The sequence below is a fragment of the Heterodontus francisci genome, chromosome 10 (genome assembly GCF_036365525.1).
Source record: "Heterodontus francisci isolate sHetFra1 chromosome 10, sHetFra1.hap1, whole genome shotgun sequence".
Taxonomy (NCBI): Eukaryota; Metazoa; Chordata; class Chondrichthyes; order Heterodontiformes; family Heterodontidae; genus Heterodontus; species Heterodontus francisci.
In genome coordinates, this window is record NC_090380.1 from 103,219,471 (window position 1) to 103,240,540 (window position 21,070).

At 43.0% G+C, this 21,070-nt stretch overlaps 1 protein-coding gene across 5 annotated transcripts in view; it reads right to left on the reverse strand.

Annotated features, from left to right (window-relative positions):
* Positions 1–3,165: 3,165 nt before the first annotated feature.
* The window catches only part of LOC137374264 (cell adhesion molecule DSCAM), a 555,631-nt gene continuing 537,726 nt past the window's right edge, over positions 3,166–21,070 (reverse strand). The window contains exons 30-34 of one of the 5 annotated variants that reach the window (XM_068040058.1): positions 19,861–19,874; positions 19,352–19,549; positions 16,324–16,626; positions 14,264–14,266; positions 3,166–3,506 (exon numbers count right to left, since the gene is read on the reverse strand). In XM_068040058.1, the coding sequence (XP_067896159.1) occupies positions 3,166–3,506; positions 14,264–14,266; positions 16,324–16,626; positions 19,352–19,549; positions 19,861–19,874 (859 nt within the window). Of the gene's footprint in view, positions 3,507–10,024; positions 10,028–14,263; positions 14,267–16,323; positions 16,627–19,351; positions 19,550–19,860; positions 19,875–21,070 lie in introns of all 5 variants that reach the window. The other 4 variants (XM_068040059.1, XM_068040057.1, XM_068040060.1 and 1 more) reach the window with 4 other exon arrangements.

The following is a 21,070-nucleotide window of genomic DNA, read 5'->3' on the forward strand; positions in this document are numbered from 1 at the left end:
AACAAGGCACGGTACACATGGTGCAATGGTAGCATTTAAATGTGTATTATATGTGGCACATGAGGGCATTATCCTGCATGTCTAATAGACATAGGCTCCTCATAGGGGATATCTATACTACTTTATTTAAATAACTTTGCACTTCCCAGAATTTTTTTAAAAATCTCTCCCCGTTTCACGTTTTCTGGTGCTACTGAGCACTCAAGTAGGCTTCCAATAGTGCTTGTAATTTGGCCACAAGGAGGTGTGAGAGATGATTCATCCACTGATTCTCCATCTTACTGTGAGGAACCACTTTCTCTTCATTGATTGATACAACCAAGATTGAGAATTTGACATATTGGGGAATCACAGGCACAAATCCTCACCCTACCACTCCATGGCACAATGTGTTAGTGCCAATATGCCACCTCCAGAGACATGCCATCTATTTGGCTACATTATCCATCCATGATAGACAAGTGAATATCAGCTCACCTCTCACCAATTAGCCTGGCTATCTTGCACTGAGAAATAGTTATATCCATGTGAGTGGTGGACTGTTCACCAACTGTGCACTGTAGGTGATATAAAGAGGGTTCATATCATCCCTGCAGACCTGAGATTCAACCAGAGAATCATTATAATATTCAATTATGTCAATTCTATCATTCCTATTGCTTTTCTTTGCAACAATGGTGCCAAAGGGAACAACACGGTCATTACTGCAGTTGATACCACTGCTATGCTATTTTTCATGTCTATGCCTTCAGTTAAGCTGGTGCATGCCCTTACATTGTGTGACCTAGTACACTCAATAAGTCTTGTCCAACCAGCAACTAGATGTTGTCAGTGAGACCTATTGCCTCTAGAACTGACAGAGATAAATTCAGATGAGGCAATTTGTCCATGCAGCTTATCTTTCCAGAGAAACCCACCATGAACTGGACTGTAACAGGATTAAAATTGATGCTGGAACCTGTCATTGCATTCCAAAAGAAATTGTGCTAGGCTGGAGCTTCTTTAGACAGGTATTGTATTCAACCAGAAAATGGAATGACATTTAAACTTTTTTTTAGCATACCATGTTACACAATCATCTGGTTGCCTGACCTTTTTCTTGGCATCTGACAATCTAACTTCATCAGATGAAATTGTTCTGCAAAACTCTCTTCTATAATCTTCAAAATGGTCCTTGTTTGTGCTTTTGGAAGAGGATCGGGTAGCGAATAGAAAGCAAATTAAACTGCTCATTATTGTGAATAATCTAAGTCAAACTTTGAGTTAAGTCAGCATATTCAGGGACTGGCACCTCTTCCCAAGACCAAAGCTGGACATGGAGCAGAGGGCTTGGATCAAGACTTGAATTCTGATTTTTGCAGTTGAGGAAAATTCATTGAAAAGCCTTACGGTCGTGCATGACAAGCTTTGTGGGGAACAATTAACTTCTATTTTAGAAGCAGACTATGGGTGTCTGGTTTGCTGCTTTAGAAGTTTACAGACAGCCCAATGGAAAAGTCAAACTACCTAGGCTAGATTTAGACAGCTGGCAAACCTCATCACAAGAGGAGGAGGGAAGAGAGCTCGAGGCCTTAATAATTTTACGTCCAAATCTCTTCACACACTGAGTACTCTCATTACCAGCTGATGAGATGTGGGTGCATGTACCCATACACTGAAAACTATGTCTAAATCATTTCTCGTCAAAAGATATAATAATCAGGGCCATTGGTTTATAGCCCCTGAACAAATTCATTCTGCTTTTATTACACATGTAATTGAACAGTTTTTTTTTTTGGATCACATTGCGTGATTCCAATCATTTGTAATGAGGGTTATTGGTTCATGTTACCAAATATATTAAATTCTGTTTCTGCTTTGTGAAATTCTGTTTTGAGACAGGGCCTCATTCCACAGTAACTGGCTCTGTTTCTGTGAAAATGGCAACCAGTGACCTTGACAATAAGAAAGCCTTTCAGTATCAAATAACACTACCAGTCACCCCCTCAGGACAATAGTTACCTTACATCAGCAATCACGCTTTTGTATAATAGTGCATATATATATATCTATCTATATATATATTTTTGTTTTGTTTTTGTTGTTCAAAACTTTTTTTATTATAACAAGACTGAAAAGTTCCGCATGAGGCAACTGTTAAAATTTAACATCAGAAAATACACACAAACACACTATGTAGCAAAGAATTAAAGGTCACCAAACTTTGGTTAGAACTTGAAGCCAGAACCTGTCTGACCAATGCAAGCTTCAGGAGGTAGACACACATGTAGCTGGAACATCAGTTATTATTGGGTTTTCCTTCTTTCTCTCTTAATTTTTATTTACCTAAAATAAATTTAGACCCATTTACATTTACACATAGACAAATATATATACATGTATGTACACTATATATATGTATACCACATATACACACACATACCCATGCCCTATATGTGTATATATGCATACATATGTGCACATATAATGCATATATGTGGACTGTAGATCAATCAAATCAAGGAAACATAGGTGCCAAGCTTTCTCTTTGAAACCCAGATTTTTGGGTTCTCAGTGTAATGTCGCTTTAAATAGATTAATTACATTTTTAAAAATATTTAATAACATTAATCCTTACCCGAATGGACATTAGAAAAAAATGGAATTGAAGGACATTGGCACGTTGCACCAAATGGCCTCCTTCTGTGCTGTGGCATTCTATGAATCTACTTCTAACTAACTGTAAAAGGTGCGTGCGTACTTGGCTGCAAACTCTTCAATCAATCAGGGATCGCTGTTTCAACCACAAATGTAGCTTTTCTTTTTTTTTGTGCAATAGTGAAACCATTCACGTCTCATTTTAGCGGGTGACAGAAGTCGTTTTTTTTTCTCTCATTGTTTTTTGCTATTGTCAATGTCTTTGTATTCTGCCTCCATGCATTTCATAGGAAACGAGTAAAAACACCATGATCTGTGCATATCAGACAATCAGAGGGGTTGTTTAAAAAAAAATGCACAGACATTCAATTGCTCAGACATGTCACACCCTGGATCACAATAAAGTCCTTGCAATATTTGATTTTTTTTTTTAAATATTTTGGCAAATCTTTGATTATAAATATTGGAATCAGTAAAAAAGGTAGGTTTAAATTGAACTATTTACAGCCTTGTACAGACATGCGGTTGTTATACCAGGGTGTAGGATTTTGCGTAAGGGTTGTTCCCTTGTTTTAAGTGACCGCGATTGTCCAGTAGAGATTCTTGGGAGCTGCTCAATTTGGGAGCTTTGCCACGGTCTGCTCCCTCCCTCTGAGGTAATGTCGACGCGGTGCTTGATTGCCATTGCTGTGTGTCCCTGGTAGCTGCTTCCACTGGGATTGGCTCCATGACTTGTGTGCGTTTCATGGTGCTCCTTCTCTGTGGCTCCAGACAGGCGTGCCCTTGACCAAGGTCTCTGCTCGGACCTGCCACCCCTCTGTGAATCAGGAAGTCCACCCTTAGGTATGGCGGAAGATGCATAAGGTCACCTGTGCAGACAATCACAACTGAGTCATTCCTTTACATACAAGACTGTTATAGAATCATAGAAACTTGCAGCACTGGAGAAAGCCATTTGGCCATTGTGTCTGTGCTGGCTCTTTGAAAGTGCTTTCCAATTAGTCCCAATCTCTTGTTGTTTCCCCATAGGCCTTGCACTTTTCTCACTTCATGTATTTATAAAATTAACCTTTGAAAGCTACTATTGAATTTGCTTCCACTACCCTTTCAGGCATACCAGATCATTGTAACTCAATGCGTGAAATAATTTCTCCTGATCTCGTCTCTTGCTCTTTTACCAATTAGCTGGAATCTGTGTCCTTTGGTTACCGACCCTTCTGCTAATGGAACTAGTTTCTTCTTATTTATCCTATCACAACCCTTCATGATTTTGAACATGTCTATTAAATCCCTCTTTAACATTCTCTTCTAAGGAGAGCAATCTCAGCTTCTGTAGTCATTCCATGTAACTAAAATGCCTCTTTCCTGGTACCATTCTAGTAAATCTCCTCTACATTCTCCAATCCTTGACAGCCTTCCTAAAGTGTGGTGCTCTAAAGTGTGGCCTAACCGGTGATTTATAAATGTGAGTATTCCCTTAATCTGTATAGAATATTAGGAAAAAGATTCAGTTAGTTGGCCCTGTAGTTAAAATGGAAATAAATTCTGATTTTTTGGGCTACTTTGCATGTGCTGATTAAACTGGAACAGCTAATAATCACTAATACTAGCATTTATATACGAGTATAAACCTCCCTCCCCCCACCGAGCTTAATATCCACACACTCCAACACTAGAGTAGGGTGCACTATGGCTGCAGTATGTGCCATCGACCACATGCACCATAACAATTCATCAAGTTAATTTGAACAGCACCTTCCAGTCTTGTAATCTCTAGTACTGAGATGGACAAGAGCAGCAATATCCTGGGAGCACCATCACCTCCAGGTTCCCTCCATCTTCCTGACTTTGATTTGCGTTTCCTTCATTGACACTGGGTCAAAATCTTAGAATTCCCTACCTAACACAACTGTGGGAGTAAGATCAGCACAAGGACTGCAGTGGTTCAAGAAGAAGGCCCACCACCACCTTCTCAGGGCAATTAGCACCAGGCAATAAGTATGGCCTTGCCAATGTTACCCACATTCCAAGTGCAAGTTAGAAAAATTAATGTTTATTACAGAGAGACTGAAAGGAGACGTGTTTCCCACCCTCCCCAGGAACTTGGTTATGTGAGGGTCTGTGGTAGACAACGTTTGTCACCTATGGGCCAGCATCGTCATCATAGCACCCACCTACCACGAATTTATGCTCCCCTCCTTGTCGGCATGGTCATCTTCGAGTACAATGGAAAAAAGAAACCTCTTGTCAAGCACAGCTAGAGCCATTTACATAGCATCACTTATAGCATAGCAGGAGGCCATTCGGGCCATCGAGTCCATGCTGGCTCTCCGTAGAAGAATCCAGTCAGTCCCATTCCCCTGCTTGATCCCCAGAGCCCTGCAAGATTATTTCCTTCAAGTGTCCATCCAATTTCCTTTTGAAATCATTGAATGTCTCTGCTTCTACCACCTTCATGGGCAGTGAGTTCATAGCTAGTTCTAGTTCCTTCACTATTCCCTTTGGCCTGAAGCTATTTGTGTTACTGAAAAAGGCATGCAACTGAGTTGAAGTAACTGGTCAGCAAACAACCGATTTTGAAGCTCTGAAATCATTCCTAGTTAGTAAACAACTGAACTTAATTCAACCAATGTGGCTTTAGTTGAAAAGACAATTCCTAGCATATTCCTCTTCTCTTTCATCTCTAAATTAGCTATAGTATCATCAGTGTAGATATTCATACCAAAGGTTACTGGAGAGGGCTACAAATCAGCAAGCCTATCACCCCTAATTACACCATGTGCGCAATTAAGCAAGAACAATAACATTTGCTGAACTTGTAATAAATGGGAGATGCACATCAGTTAGCAGTTTCAACATTTAAACTTGGAAAATGCCTGAATAAAAGATGAAGGACTATATATTAGCAATGCGACACAGTAGCTGCTAACTGTCCATAAAGTATCTGAATACAATCTACTTCATGTATTTTTCAGGTCGGCTGAAGATCCTATTCTCACTCCCACCCACCACTGCCCCAACATGATACCTTTTAGTGAAATGAACACAAACAATTCAGAGGTCTTGAGGCCGCACCTTGGTGTTGACATTCAGCATAGCATCATGTTTCCAAAAGAGTAACCAGATCAGTTCTTTGTTGCCTGCCTCAGTGTTAAAGGGAAAGGACATTCTCTAGGCAAGCTCTATCATTCTTATTCACTCCATTATAAATCCTCTTTAATGAACTCTATTACGGAGCCCTCTACACACCTATTTATATCTGGGTTCAATGCAGAGAATATATAAGAGTAACATACAGTAAGGAAAAATAACAATTGATACACACACACAAACCCGGACCGTGACTGTTCTCTAAAGAAACCAGCAATAACTATTCATGGTGTTATGGAAGTATACAATAACAACAATAACTTGCATTCATATGGCATACTTAATGTAGTAAAATGTCCCAAGGTGCTTTATAGAAGCATTATCAAACAAAATTTGACACTGACCCACATAAGGGGATATTAAGACAGATAACCAATAGCTTGGTCAAAAAATTAAGTTTGAGGGAACATCTTAAAGGAGGAAAGAGAGGTAGAGAGGCAGACGGGGTTAGGGAGGAAAGTCGAGAGCTGAAAGCACAGTCGCCAATGGTGGACCAATAAAATCAGGATGTGCAACAGTCAGTGAATGGCATTGCCTTCCCCCATCTCGCTGTGCATTCACTCCACATCTCTCTTAAAGTAGGGGGCATTTTCCTTTCCTTTTCCCTGTTCCTGTGGAATCAACAATCCTCAGGTTCAGGGGAAGAGAAAAACAGGGCAGTATTTTGGCAGGTCTTTGCCCACATTGTTCTGCCCCAGGACATGGTGGAATTCCCACTAAAGTCAAGATTAGGCCTGCGCCTGCCTGACGTTTGTCAATAAGGGAGGAGGACGGGTCTTCTTGGTGTCCTACTTCATTTACGTATCCCAGTGTTGCAGTGTCAGGATACCTGGTACACAGATCTGTATCCCAGTGTTTGGGTGTTTGAAGTACTGGGTACACGGATCTGTATACTAGTGATGCAATGTCTGAAGCACTGGGTACACGGATCTGTATCCCAGTGTTTGGGTGTTTGAAGTACTGGGTACACGGATCTGTATACCAGTGATGCAGTGTCTGAAGCACTGGGTACACGGATCTGTATACCAGTGATGCAGTGTCTGAAGCACTGGGTACACGGATCTGTATCCCAGTGTTTGGGTGGCTGAAGTACTGAGTACACTGATCTGTATCCCAGTGTTTGGGTGGCTGAAGTACTGAGTACACGGATCTGTATCCCAGGGTTTGGGTGGCTGAAGTACTGAGTACACGGATCTGTATACCAGAGATGGAGTGTCTGAAGCACTGGGTACATGGATCTGTATCCCAGTGTTGTGGTGTGTGAAGGGAGGGTCTATAGGGATCATGGGAGCAGGCTGTGGAGAGTCCAGAAAGTAGCAAACTTTTTAAACCAGAGGTAGTGCTCCCGATGCACAGCACAAGGAAATAGAATGAGTGAATGAAACATAGGCGATGAATCAAGAATGCTGATTGCTTTGTTCGAATTCCTGATGTGTGTTGCCACCACCCGAAGCTCTGTGCTCTCTTATTTGGAAAGCAGCTTTCTAGGACCTTCAGCCAGAGTTTTTTGTCTGCTTGGTTGACCTACTTTAGAATAATTATATGACAAATTAAAGGAGAGGTTACATACGAGGCAGTTAAAACGTGGAGGTCGTTGGCATAAATCATCATTGAATCAATCCAGAATATTTTTTTCAAAAAATGAATGAGATTGTTTATTGAAAAAGAAGAATATTAAAGTACCTATGGGGAGTGAGCAGGGAGGTGGGATTAGGCTTGGTGGATCATGTGCACGGCTGGGTGAGGGAGTCTAACACTAGTTGCTTTGATTTTCTCCAATCTTTGGAACATTACTCCGTATGTGCAAAGAGGGCTAACCTGTGTATGGATAACAGCATTGTGAGATGAGGCCAATCATCCAGAAGTCTCAGTGTCTTTACACCATTTCGCCGAGATCTTACGCTGAAGTTACAGCGAACAGTTCCCTGGGGAAATGAATGGCGATCAAGTCCAACATACAAACTACAATTGAGGTTGCACTGCTTAAATGCTGCTTCACCTGCTTATATTCGGCATAATGGTCTTATGATTTACCAAGTTGCACGCCATCCAGAAAGCACCAGATATAAACGAACCATCGACCTTTACCTGGAGCATTCTTAGATTGCCTTAGGAACATTGGAACAGGAGCAGGCTATTCAGCCCCTCGAGCCTGTTCTGCCATTCAATTAGATCATGGCTGATCTGTCCCTTAACTCCATATCCTTTACCTAACAAAAATCTATCGATCTCAGTCTTGCGAGCTCCAATTGTCCGAGCATCTAAGCCTTTCGGGGAAGAGAATTCCAGATTTTAACTACCCTCTGTTTGAAAAAGTGAATCCTGATTTCCATTCTAAATGGCCTAGCTCTAATTTTAAGATTATGTTCGCTTCTTCTTGATGTCCCCCAATAGAGGAAATAGTTTCTTTTTATCTACTCTATCGAATCCTCCGAACATTTTAAACACCTCATTCAGATCACCTTCTATACAGAAGAGAACACAAGTCATGTTTATGCAGCCTGTCCTCGTGATTTAACTCGCTAAGCCCCAGTATCAGTCTGCAGATTTTATGTAAAATTGTAACAAAGAGCCTCCCCAAATCCAGTGAGTGGCCAACCCAGTCAGACCTGAATGGCCACATTCTTGGTTGAGACAGATGGGGCCAGATTTTCAAATGCTCGCCTCCAATTAACAGCCCATTAAGCTTCTAGAGGAGCGGGTTAAGGGCCTGGCGAGGTGGGGACTGCTTTTCAATTTGAATTTCGGTGAACCTGAACAATCTGGTGCACTTAAGTGCTCAGCTGTTGAGTTCAAAGGGGGGCAAAGGGAAACTAATTTTTGTAATGTAAAAAATTATGGGTCCCTCGGGAATCTTGCGATGGATCATGGCCATTACCTTAGATTTGGATCTTTGAACAATGTCTCTTCCTCTTTTATGCTGTTGGCCATCCAAGGAGCTGCCTGCTCCCTTTGGCAAGGCAGCGACAGGCCCCATCATGGCTGCCGTCTGCCTTTGCCGCTCATGCTCTGCAGACAGCTCCCGCCTCCTGGACACGCTCGGCAACACTAATTGGGCATTGAGCTCGCCTAATTAACATATAAAAATAGCATCACCTGAGTGACACAGACAGGACATGGGATCAAGACTCGGAAATTATCCGGGCGTCAGGTTCCCGACCCCATTTTTGAAAATTCAACCCATGATCTCAGCCAGTAGGGGTGCTACAGTTGATGTCAGCCATTCCGGGTTAGGGAAGGGGACAGATCAGCCAGGCTTCCTGATTCTGCTGGTGAAGGAAGTCACAGAAATAGATGGATCAAGGCTGTTAAAGACAAGGATGAGGATCCTGAAATCTATATATTGGAGGATGGACAGCAATTGAAGATTGGTGAGTCCTGAGTAAGACTTGATACGCGAAAGGAAGTGGAATTTTGGAGTTTGGAAGTTCTTCTTCTTTCTTCTTTCTTTTGGGCCTCCTTATCTCGAGAGACAATGGATACGCGCCTGGAGGTGGTCAGTGGTTTGTGAAGCAGCGCCTGGAGTGGCTATAAAGGCCAATTCTGGAGTGACAGGCTCTTCCACAGGTGCTGCAGAGAAATTTGTTTGTTGGGGCTGTTGCACAGTTGGCTCTCCCCTTGCGCCTCTGTCTTTTTTCCTGCCAACTACTAAGTCTCTTCGACTCGCCACAATTTAGCCCTGTCTTTATGGCTGCCCGCCAGCTCTGGCGAATGCTGGCAACTGGAAGTAGAGTCTGCATAAGGTGGGTCTCTGACCAGAAAGACAGCATTGAAGAAATTAAGCCTGGAGCTGAGAATGGCATGAATAAGGGCTTCAGTGGTTAAGAGTTGAGGCAAGAGGCGACCAGAATGACTTTGGTCTTACTTAATTGGAGGAAGTTTTGGCTCGCCCATAATCTGATATTGAACAATACAGCAGCACAGTGTCATTCAGACACCAACTCCCCCAAACCTGCCGAGAAGGAGGCATATTAATGTTGTCATATGAACATTGATTTTAAACTGTTGCTGGAGCGAGGAAATGACTTGTTAAACAGATCAGCCATGGCCAGAAAAACATTTGCATACTAACAGACAGTGCTTGGAGGGACAAAGGGGCTACTCCCTGCTCCAATTTAACCCACAATGGACTTTGAGCACCGGACATTGAAGGTGCAAAGAAGAGACATTCCGGGGTTGGCTAAGACAAGAGAATCCACAAATAGACATGGTCAGACCAGCTAGTCACATGACTAACCTGCTTGGCAACCTGGGTTTTTCTGAATTGTACAAAGAGTTTGAACACAAAAAGACTATTTGTACCGGGAGTGAGAAGATCTCCCCTGTCTTCTTCCATCTCTTTCTCACAAGCCTCTGGACCCACTGAGGCCACATAAACTTCAAGAGAGAAAAGTCTCCTACATCGAACAAGGTTTAAGAAAAATACTGGGACCCAATGAAAAGCAAGACCTACCTACAATCAAGGACTGTACAGCGAGCCCGAAGAACAGTAACCAAAACCATCTTCAGATATTGCCTCAAACTTTTCCACTTTATTTCTTCTGCTCTTTTCTGTCTCTATCTGCATGTGTGTATCGCGTATGCATGCTAGCGTGGGCACGTTGCATATCCGTAGGTGTTAACCGAATTAGTGTTTAAGTTTAATAAAGCTCAACCTTTTTGCTTTAAACCTAAGAAAACCTGTTTGGCTAGTTTCTTTGCCATATAAATTGGAATCAGTGAACAAAGATTCACTAAGGGGGAGCTAAAAAACGGTGTGTTTAAAATTAAATCCTGTTATTGTAAGACCAGGTGAAGGCTGAGAGGGAACCCTAGACCCCTTTCTTACCTGGTCATAACAACAGTGACAGGCGTAGAATTGAGGGTATTTTGGGAGAAACAAATTTAGATATTGTCAGCATCTCTGTAGAAACTGACCTCATGTTTATGGATGATGTTTCTGAGAGATAACATGAAGCTGAGGATCAAGGCGAACATGGATGGAAGCACAATGGAAGTGACCGTGTGGGTGTAGGAGGAGAAACCATTACAAGAGATTAACGTTGTAGTAAGTAAGAATGGAAATATCAGTGGGAGGCGAGACCATGAAACGGGATGGAACAGAGTAGGAGGAACAGTATAAAATTAGAATATATATAAAAAAAGTAAAATTAAATTAAGGAGATAGAAAATACGAGGATGAAAGGAATGACTGACATGCTAATGACAAGCTTTTATTTAGACGGTTAAGATTAGATTAGATTAGAGATACAGCACTGAAACAGGCCCTTCGGCCCACCGAGTCTGTGCCGAACATCAACCACCCATTTATACTAATCCTACACTAATCCCATATTCCTACCGCAATCCCCACCTGTCCCTATATTTCCCTACCACCTACCTATACTAGTGACAATTTATAATGGCCAATTTACCTATCAACCTGCAAGTCTTTTGGCTTGTGGGAGGAAACCAGAGCACCCGGAGAAAACCCACGCAGACACAGGGAGAACTTGCAAACTCCACACAGGCAGTACCCGGAATCGAACCCGGGTCCCTGGAGCTGTGAGGCTGCGGTGCTAACCACTGCGCCACTGTGCCGCCGTAGTTAACGGTTAATATTACAGTGATAAAGCTGTTTCTGATGCTTAAGTGCTTCATTATATTATTTTCTCCTCTTCCTACTTCCTACCAACCTTTTTGAAGGTGAGACCTCTCCACTGGCTGAAAAAAACAGCTTTATGACCATTTTCCTGCAAATCGAAATCCCAGTCTTGGAGCATTGACATGGTTGTAAGCCAATCACTGATCAATCAAGTGAACTCAACAGTGAGTCCTCAGAGCCTGACAGCACCAGACCATGCAAATCCATCCCTGATAGATTAAGATTTAGGAGGGGTGTACATGTAAGAAGAGAGTGATTTCAGTCGTCTGGAATTACAGGGCCTCTGGCACATTCAGAATTTTAGAATTTCAGTGCTCTTGGGTACTTGCTGATTTATTGAGGTAATAAGCTTGATTTATATTGATTCATTTTGAGCTTTCTTTCTGAGAAAAATGATAGCTGGAGGGAGAAAGGACAAAATCAAGCACATTTTGGAACTGAAAAAGTGAGTAAGGTAATTCTGCATAATATCCAGTCTGTGATGTGCCATACCATCACAGTATAGCTGGAAACATTTCTAATACTGGCCTTCATCTTTGTTGCTTCAAACGTGTGAGAGCAAAGAAGCAAAGATCTAATGACCAATGATTTGCATGTCTCTGGTGCATCAAAACCCTGGAACCATGGTTAGTTTCTGCATTTTACATCCTTTTCTCTCTTTTTTTGGTATTTATAAGTTCTCTAACTTTCAAGCTAAGGACATCAGTGTTAGGGAACGGAATATTTTTCCACTTCTCTAGGTTACATTTATTATGGGCTAGATGCAGAGTAAAAAATAAAGGGTAGATATTGGTTAGGGGGCTGGGGAGAACCCCAGCCCCAATTTGAAATAGTGGTGTGGGAGCTTTTACATCTACCTGAGAGGGCAGATGGGCTTTGGTTTAACATCTCACCTGAAAGGTGGAACCTCTGACAATGCAGCATTCCTCAGTATTGCATTAGAGTACCAGCCCAGATATTATGCTCAAGAATCTGGAGTGAGATTTGAACCCAGGACATTCTGACTCCAACGCGTGCTACCAACTGAACAACGGCTGACATCTTGTGCCTCTTATCATCCTTCTACCTCACAATCTATGGCTGTTAATCAAGGGCTGGATTTTGGGCTGCTTCACACTTGCCATTTCATGATTTCTTAAAGATCATCTCATGTAGAACTTTTCACAACCAGAAGCGAAACAAAGAGACTTTGGTCCCATTAGTCTCGATTAGATCTGAACCCAATTCTCAGAGGGCACTCAATCATCCCAGACCTTGCCCCTTTTAAACCCAGGGTGATTGAAATGCAAAGATTCCAAGGTCTGGGGGAAAGCAGTTCTAATGCTTTGAGGAAAAAGTTATTTTTATTTGGGTTCCTGAATGGGAATTGGACGCATTCCTTATGTTGTCTCAAAAACTGTAACCTAAAGTTAGCATGAAAGGATTCGAGACATGGAGAGAAAAATAATGTTTGAGGGAAGAGAGCTCAAGTTCCTGAAGGGATGAGTGACAATGCATTAGCAGGCACTGATAAATGTCTTCTCCCTCTATTGGACAAATGTTCAAATAAACCAATACCAATAAACCAAACTTACTAGATAAACAAATAGCGCTATTAAATTTTGTCAGGTCTTTAGTTCCACTACAAACTCTGTCTTGCCTGACTTATCACTCTCAAAATTGCTGTTAGATGATTTCCAGTTACCTCTGGTAGGATGGGCCCTTGACATGTCAACTAAGGTAGCTGATAAGGCCAGAAAAATTGATAGTATTATTGGGTTTAAGAAGCAAATGGAGGGAAAGAAAGGCAGAGATTTATAAAGCATCTCATCATGTCTCAGAAGTGGCTCAAAATGCTTTTCACACTCAACTATTGTGAAGTGTGGTGGTTGTTTTTATATAAACAATGCAGTAGGCATTTTGCATACAAACACCAGTGAGATGAATGACCAACAAATGCGCTTTTGGTGATGTTTATTAAGAGATGAATGTTGGCCAGAGCAAGAGGATAACACTCAGCTCTCAGCTCAAATAGTATGGGATTTTCATCTGAACCACGAGAATTGGAACACAGGAACAGGAGCAGGCTATTCAGCCCCTCGAGCCTGTTCCGCCATTCAATTAGATCATGGCTGATCTGTATCTTAACTCCATCTACCCTCCTTGGTCCATTAACACCCTCGCCTAACAAAATGTTATCAACCTCAGTTTTGAAATTTTTAATTGATCTCGTCTCACAGGGATTTGATTTAACCAATGAATGGCACCTCCTACAATGTAGCATTCCTTCAGTACTTCACTGGAATGTCAATGCAAATTAATTGCTCAGGTCCTAATAACTTTTTGATTCAGAGGTGAAATGGCTAATCAATGAAGGCCAGAGTAAAAATTGAGGAATTGCAGTAAAAATGGATGTTGGGCAATAATAAACTTCACAGAACCCTTAAAAAAATTATGTTCATTTGTAGTTGCATGCTCTGGGAGCTGGTTTGACAATGACATACAAGGTGATTGACAATAGAACTAGGGACAACATGAAGAACATTTTTTTAATGCAACAACTGATGAGGATTTGAATACACTGCCTGAAAGGATGGTGGAAGCAGATTCAATAGTGACTTTCAAATGGAAATTGGATAAATATTTAAAGAAGAGAAAAGTTGTAGGGATAGGGGATAGCAGGAGAGTGAGTCTAACTGGATTGGTCTTTCAAACACAGTTGGGGCTGAATCTTGTTGTCCCACCGCCCGGAGTGGCAGCGAGGAAAAACAATGGCGACCAGCATGCACGGGCCGCGCGCCACCACTTCACCGCGATCATGAGCCCGGCGACTCATTATCATAATCAGGTGACCACCTCCCTCATGTGGTGGGGGTGGCCTCGGCGACGCTGTGAATGGCGTCAACTGTTTCTGCGCAGGCACTGGCGCCATTATGAAATGGGCTGCCAACCCTGTGAAGAAACTGTAGAGTTAACCCCGTTCCCTCCCCCCCCACCCCCCCGCACTACACAACAAATGTAGAGATCCCCCCCTTCCCTACCTCTGTGGTGCCAGCTTTCCCTTGACGGGAAAGTGAAGGCGCGTGAGTGCCGCAGGTCATGCTGAAGATCCAGATCTGCAGGTATGATCGCTCCGGTTTTCATTTTAATTCATGCCAACAGGTAATTTAAGTATGTAAAGTCGGGTCCCATCGCAGAGCGGCGAAGGGCCCACCACGGAGCTTCCCCGCCGCCGGGAAGATCGGGCCCAGCGATCCTGGTGTCGGGTTCTGTGGCAGCTGCTGCCGCTCCGATCTTCCAGTCCACCCCCCCCACCCCACCCCACGCCATGAAACCCGACGTCGGGCTGGGAACAAAATCCAGCCCTCGATAGGCCGAACGGCTTCCTTCTGTGCCATACTATTCCATGGTTCTATTTATTCTAGTTTAAAGTCTTATCCAAAAGACGACAGTTCGGAACAAGAACACAAGAAATAGGAGCAGCAGTAGATCATATGGCCCATCAAGGAAAGTGCAGCACTCCCTCAGGACTGCGATGAACTGCCACTATAGATTAGATGTTATATGTTCTGTGCTATGAATTTTCTCTTCCATTAATGTTGAAGAATTTTAACACTGAATTCACCCCAACGTTGAAATATTCCCTTGAAAATGTTCTAAACAGAAAAAAAAAAACAGTTGCGACTGAGCAATGAGGGGTTTTGCTAGAGTAGATAGGAAGAAACTGTTTCCACTGGTAGCAGGGTCAGTAACTAGAGTACGCAGATTTAAGATATTTTCAAAAAAGCCAAAGGTGAAATGAGGAGGAATTATTTTATTTAGAAAGTTGTTGTGATCTGAAGTGCATTGCCTGAAAAGGTGCGTGGGATTAGCTTTAATAATAAGGGAATGGGACTAATTGGTAGTTATTTCAGAGAGCTGGCACAAGCACGATGGGCCGAAGGGCATCCTTTTGTGTTGTATGATTCTATGATACAGAGTGCATTTTGGATGACCAGCACACGACACAGGATGTGAGCATGATTAGGACTGGAAATAACTCAAACAAAAAATGTCTGGGGTGGAAGTGGCTTTGCAAGGGCTTATGCAAGTGAGATTAATAGTAGATTCAAAATATCGAGTCACATGCTCACTAATGACACCTTTGTGCCCAAACATTCCCACCGCTCAAGAGACATTGATCCACAGACAGAGCTATCATTAGTTTCACAGCAGAGAACACGAATGCCTGAGGTGGGTGTTGTACTTACAGACTCTGCTGTTTGACTGTTTTACAACAGTAATACGACAACAGTAGAAAAATGCTTGAGCAAAAACTAACTATTCTTTATTCCTTTGCTAATGGCAAGTGTTGTTGCCCAGAAACTTACTAAAAAATGAGACACTGCCCTTGTTAAATATTTAATACCCATTGAGCTAACTGCCTCTTCCCTTGCTCAAAGCTTACGGTAAAATTCCATTCATTCTGTCTTCATTCTGGCTGGATAGAGGGACACAGGTGGATAACAATATTCTAGGAATGAGCAATAAATGATCATTTGAGGATGAAAATTCACATCATCCAAATCCAAAAACTGAATGAACCCAGTTACTGAGCTGGGATTATTCTCTATTTGGTCTCTATTAGGAAGAGGCTTCCGTGGATCACACCCATGTGCACACCAGTTCAACATGGATCACACCCATACATTTCACTAGTTCACCATGGATCAGAACCACATTCATCACAATACCACGAGCAATCAGGCATACCTCCATCAGTAAACCACCAGATTTGGATTTGGAAGTGGATTCTAGATCTGAACCTCAAACTTGGTCTGAATCTAAAACCGACAGATTTGTCTTTGAAGCTTTTCTGAACACTGGCAAACAGTGAGACATTTCAGGTACTTTCCCAAGACAATCTGACATACCTGGTCGATGTGCTTTTGGGACTGCCATGTTTGCAGCCCTCCCTGCATCCTGAGGTTTTGGTGGCGACGCGGTAAACCTGCAGATGCCCGATTCTGAGGGCGTGCTGGATGTCAGGCTATCTGTGTAGTCATTGGTCCCAGCTGTTAGTTGCTCCGAAGATGTATCCGAAATGAAGCATTCTGTGATTGTAAACTTAGCGTGCCGCAACTGTTCCTCCATTTTGGCATGCTCATAAGCACGTGCCAGCTCCTCGTATGTGGAGGAGGCACTCTCCGTGGAGACCATGCTACTGCGTGCTCTGTCTAATAGAAGAGAACACATCTCATTACAAAAACAAACTCTAAAGATTCATATTTCTACTTGCTGCCCAATTGTGCCAAAGGGCAAAGGACAAAAAGCAAGAAAGCTAGGCTAAACCTTCATAAATCACTGGTCAGGCTTTGACTGGAATATTGTGTTCAATTCCGAATGGAAGGATGTGAAAAACCTGGAGACGGTGCAGAGAAGATTTACAAGGGATGAGTTGTGGTGAATGGCTGTTTAAGTGACTGGAGGGAGGTATACAGTGGTGCTCCCCAAGGTTCAGTGCTCGGGCCACTGCTGCTTTTGGTATACATAAATGACTTGGATTTGGGGGTACAGGGCACAATTTTGAAATTTGCATAAGACATGAAACTTGGAACTGAAGTAACCACTGAAGATAGTAATAGACTTCAAGAGGACATAGACTGGTGGAATGGGTACACACAATGAAGACACAATGCAATCCAGAAAAGTGTGAGGTAATACATTTTGGTACGAGGAATAAGGAGAGACAATACCAGCGAAATGGTACAATCGTAAAGGGCGTGCAGGAAGAGAGAGACCCGGGGTGCTTGTACACAAATTTTTTTAATTGGCAGGACAGATTAGCAAAGCAGTTAATAAAGCACACGACATCCTGGACTTTATAAATAGAAGCATAGAGTACAAAAGACAGGAAGTTAAGCTAAGCTTATATAAAACACTAGTTCAGCTCCAGCTGGAGCCATGTGCCCAGTTCTGGGCACCACACTTTAGCAAGGACATGAGGGCATTGGAGAGTGTACTGAAGAGATTTACTAGAATGGTTCCAGGGATTAGGTGCCAGCTACACAGGTAGACTACGGAAGCTGGGGGTTTTCTGCTTAGGGCAGATAAAGTTAAGAGATTTAAAAGAGGTCTTTACAATCATGAAGGGTTTAAGTAGAGTAAATAAAGAGAAACTGTTTCCAATGGCAGAAGGGTTGATAACCAGAGGGCACAGATTTAAGGTGACTGGCAAAGAACTAGAGGAAACATGAGGTGAAAATTTTTTTTTACACAATGAATGGCTAGGATTTGGAATGCACTGCCTGTTAGGGTGGTGGATACAGATTCAGTAATAGCCTTAGAAAGGGACAAATACTTGAAAGTAAAGAAAATTGCACAGATCTGGGGAAAGAGCTGGGGAGCCAGTGCAGACTCCATCTGCTTAATGACCTGTACTGTTCTATGAGGGACATCAGCTATGTGGAGAGACTGGAGAAGCCGGATTTGTTGTCCTTAGAGCAGAGAAGGTTAAGGGGAGATCTCATAGAGATGTTCAAAATTATGAGGGGTTTTGATAGAGAAAATAAGGAGAAATTAATTCCACTGCCAGGAAGGTCAGAAACCAGATGGACACAGATTAAAGATATTTTCCAAAAGAACCCGAGGGGAGCGAAGGAGAATTTTTTTTTTTACACAAGTGAGATTTTGTGACTTGGAATACATTGCTTGACTGGGCGGCGGAAGCAGATTTAAAATAACTTTAAAAAGGGAATTGGGTAAATACTTGAAAAGGAAAAGTTTGCAGGGCTCTGGAGAAAAAGCAGGGGAGCAGGATGAATTGAATGGCTCTTCAAAGAGTTGGCACAGGCACGATGACCTCCTTCTGTACTGTACAACCAGATGATTCTATGAAAACACAGTTAAACTACTAAGGTTTTCTCCCAGATGATTAAAGTTTATTGGGGCCAACCTTCATGTCATCCGAGAGCTTCACTTAAGTCAGACAATGCGATATCTCCACACAACCTGTACACTAGCATGGAATGGGCGAGTGTCAGACGTGATTAACCCTGCTGTCAAAAGAAAGAATGACTTTGCATTTATATAGTGCCGTTCTTGACCTCAGGTCATACCAAAGTGCTTTATAGCTACTGAAGTACTTTTGATGTGGAGTCACTCTTGTAATGTGGAAAACATGACAGCCAATTTGTGCACAGCAAGCTCCCACAAATAACAATGTGATAATGACTGGATAACCTGTTTTTAGGCATTGGTTGAGGAATAAATATTGCCCTGATCAGCCAAGAGAACTCTCCATGCTTTTCTTTGTAATAGTGCCATGGGATCTTTTACATCCACCTGAGGGAAAAGAGGGAGCCTTGGGTCAAGGTCTCATCTGAAAGGTGGTGCCTCCGACAGTGCAGCACTCCCTTGGTGCTGCACTGGAGTGTCAGCCTATATTTTTGTGCTCAAGTTTATGGAGTGGGACTGGAACCGAGCACACTTCAAAAGTAAAGCATTGGTTGTAAAGCCTCTTGGGACATCCTGAGGTTGAGAAAGGTCGTGAAAGGTGCTATATAAATGCAAGTTTTTTTTATATATAGGTGTCACATTATAGTGACATTCTCAACATGTAGCTAATGATGAAGATTAGCTGCAGCTGCTGATGACTTCTCCGTCTGTGCAGCAGCAGAGGATATATTGCCGAATACATTTCAGAGTACACCTGAGTAACAAAAATTGCTCCATTGCTAATGCAGAAGGGCTTTTCCTGCATGTAAAAGTCATATATTACCCATTATTTTGTTGGTTGTTACTTATTTACCTTTTCAACATGTGGATGAAGTCCTGTGATTCACTCCCTCAACTGCTAAGCCCATGATCTGTATCTCAAATGATATTGTACTGAATAACATCCAACATTTTCTACCAAATAACAATTTGCTTGAATGCTCCTCGGTAACAGTGTGGCAATACCTGTGTCCTGTGATGGACTGACACTGTAGCTGTCGCTCTCCTTATCTACAGATCCCACTACGTGTGGTGTCGGCATTCTCCAGTCAGTCGTCAGCGTGTGAGCAGACACAATAGGGTGGGGTCTGTTCAACGTCCACTGGCTGGAGTACCTATTGCGAGTTGATGGCACCCCCTTCACATTCCTGCGGGCAGTGGGATCTACAGTTCACAAAATCCAGAAAATGAATGCTGCTGGCCAATAGAAGCTCAATGTCATGATGCGTATAATTTCTGAGCATGGTGGAAGTCTGTCATCTCTATTTTGCAACACCAAAAGTGCAGATTTGACAGATTTTCACCTCACCATTGATTTTAATTGCACCGTAGTCATTCTGCTTTATTCACGGCCGTCATCCCGGCTGATTCAGCCTCTACTGAAAAGAATATAGCCTAATACTGTATGCAGTGTTGTGCATACACAGCCCAACTCAACCGTACGATCATCACAAACATAGATCCTGAAATTACACTTGATAAACTCTTACTGAGTTTATTAGTAACCTACAGTGTCACTTTAGGGCTATTGTACTGGGATGTCATGTGTCATGCCACTAAAAATATACTTTACAGAAGACTAGTTATTCTCACAGTAACCCTACACAGTCAGGATGATAGCAATGCATGTTTATAACTTAAAGACTAAGGACAAGATATTGAGCCCCCCCAGGGCCGGGAATAGAGGCGGGTGGGCTGCTGCTGAAAATAGCTCTGCCGGCCAGTGTGTTGGTTCCCTGCACTGGGCCATTTCCCAGATGTGGGATGGGGGGGTGGGGGGTAGGGCTACCTGCCCACAAGTGGTGGGTAGCCAATTCGGCTAATTAATGGCCACTTAAGGCCTACTGAAGGAAGCCGACTGGGATTTGCCAGTCGGCCTCCAGGTCCCCGCAGGTGGTGAGGGATAGATTAACTGCCTGGAGGCGGCCTCCTGGCGGCAGACTTGAGGGGGCGAGGCCAGTACTACTGACAGACTTAGAGACCCCCCCCCCCACTCTGCCTGCTTGGGATTGGCAGCAGCCACAGGGCTGTCCTATGGAAGGGCTCCCCACCCCACAGCCACCTCATACCGCTCCCCCACTGCCCGCACCCACCCACCCCCCACCCCCCCCCCCCCCCACCCCACACTGGGGGCCAAGCTGCTGAATCTATTTTCTTACTTTAACTTTGAAAATGTTGGAGAGAGGACACCTCCATTTTGAAATGTTCTCACTCTCACATCTACCTGCCATGGTAGGCTGCTGCTACACTCAAGCTGGAGGGCCACTGATCTGCCCTTCACCTTCGAGAGCCCGGCTGCTGGCCTTAATTGGATGGTGAGCCTGCCCTCTGGCCATTAATTGGCCAATCTGGGGAAAATCACAGGTGAGGGACTGTTTCCCATATCGTGCAGGCTTCTGCCCCCCCCATTTGAGCCTGACAGTGGGGTTTAGAAGCCGGCAGTAAAATCCTGCCCTAAGTATCATTGAGGAAGTTTTTTAAAATATATATAAAGTTGGACAGATGCACATTTGTGATTTGGAGCACCCAAACGGGTATTCAGATGCTTATTCAGATGCTTGTTTATAGGGGCGAATGGCGTGTTGACAAATTAGTGCAAGACCACAGCTTGTAGAAGCACTGTCAAGAGTTTAGAAAGGCATTAGCTACATGAGTAGACATTCTTCGAAGCAGTTCTATGAGGAT